Genomic DNA, 947 nt, shown 5'->3' on the forward strand with positions numbered 1-947 from the left:
TGTGTACATAACAGTGAATTCAACCTTTGTAAATCTTTGTGATTTAAGAATTATGTATTATAAAGGGTAAAATATGTACGTGAAGACACAATCCTAGCATCAATTGTTACGACACATATAGTGTTGTCTACCTAATACTCATTCATACAGATATGAAAATACAAATATCCACTCACCTTTTTGAGGAAGTCACTGAATAGACAAGGACATACCCGTGGATGTCCATTGAGTGGGATTGGTAAAAAATTGAGTACTCATCCTACAGACAGAAGAGAGGTATTGTAAGTATGACACAGTGCATTATTAAATGGAGGCAGACATACAAGACTACAGCTTCTAGACAAACTGGCACCTTTAGTTAAGTAACTTGATCATTTGACATCTATGTACATGTTAATAATTCCTGCAAAGCCTACGGTTGAATGTTAAGATTTAACAGAAAAGAAATATTGATTTAAAACCAAGAGTTTAGTGCTTGTGTCAGATATCGTGGCACATGAACAACTTACTTGTCCAGCTGTATCAACAAGTTGAAGATTGAAGTCTTGACCATTCACGCTGACCAATTTGTTAAAGGCTGGGAAGAGGGATGAACTAGTTTTACAAAACATTTCTTCACATTAAATCCACTGTGACTTTCTTTGCTGCAATATCTCATAAACAATATAATAATGACACGTACTGTTTTCAATGGTGGGGTCGTAAGAATCAACAAACTGTCCTTCCACAAACTGTATTGTAAGAGATGACTTTCCTGTGCGGGGCAAAGAAACATAACATGGTTGTTTTACTATCATTTTAATACAAAGTTAAAACTATCTTTTTCTTTAAAACAAGCAAATACTACACAATGTGTCTGTAGTGACAAAAATAAAGTTAAAACGAAAACATTTGTTTTTAAATGTAATACGTTCGGCACAAAGTAATGGTCATTGGTGCAAATAAAT

General features: G+C 33.9%; 1 protein-coding gene across 1 annotated transcript in view; it reads right to left on the bottom strand.

Annotated features, from left to right (window-relative positions):
• Positions 1-947, bottom strand: part of rhebl1 (Ras homolog, mTORC1 binding like 1) — a 5535-nt gene that overhangs the window by 2888 nt on the left and 1700 nt on the right. Inside the window, exons 2-4 of the mRNA XM_035661694.1 lie at positions 683-754; positions 510-577; positions 177-259 (exon numbers count right to left, since the gene is read on the bottom strand). Of these exons, the coding sequence (XP_035517587.1) occupies positions 177-259; positions 510-577; positions 683-754 (223 nt within the window). The remainder of the gene's footprint in view (positions 1-176; positions 260-509; positions 578-682; positions 755-947) is intronic.

This window comes from Morone saxatilis, unplaced genomic scaffold (genome assembly GCF_004916995.1).
Source record: "Morone saxatilis isolate NCDOM2014 unplaced genomic scaffold, NCSU_SB_2.0 Contig18, whole genome shotgun sequence".
NCBI lineage: Eukaryota > Metazoa > Chordata > Actinopteri > Moronidae > Morone > Morone saxatilis.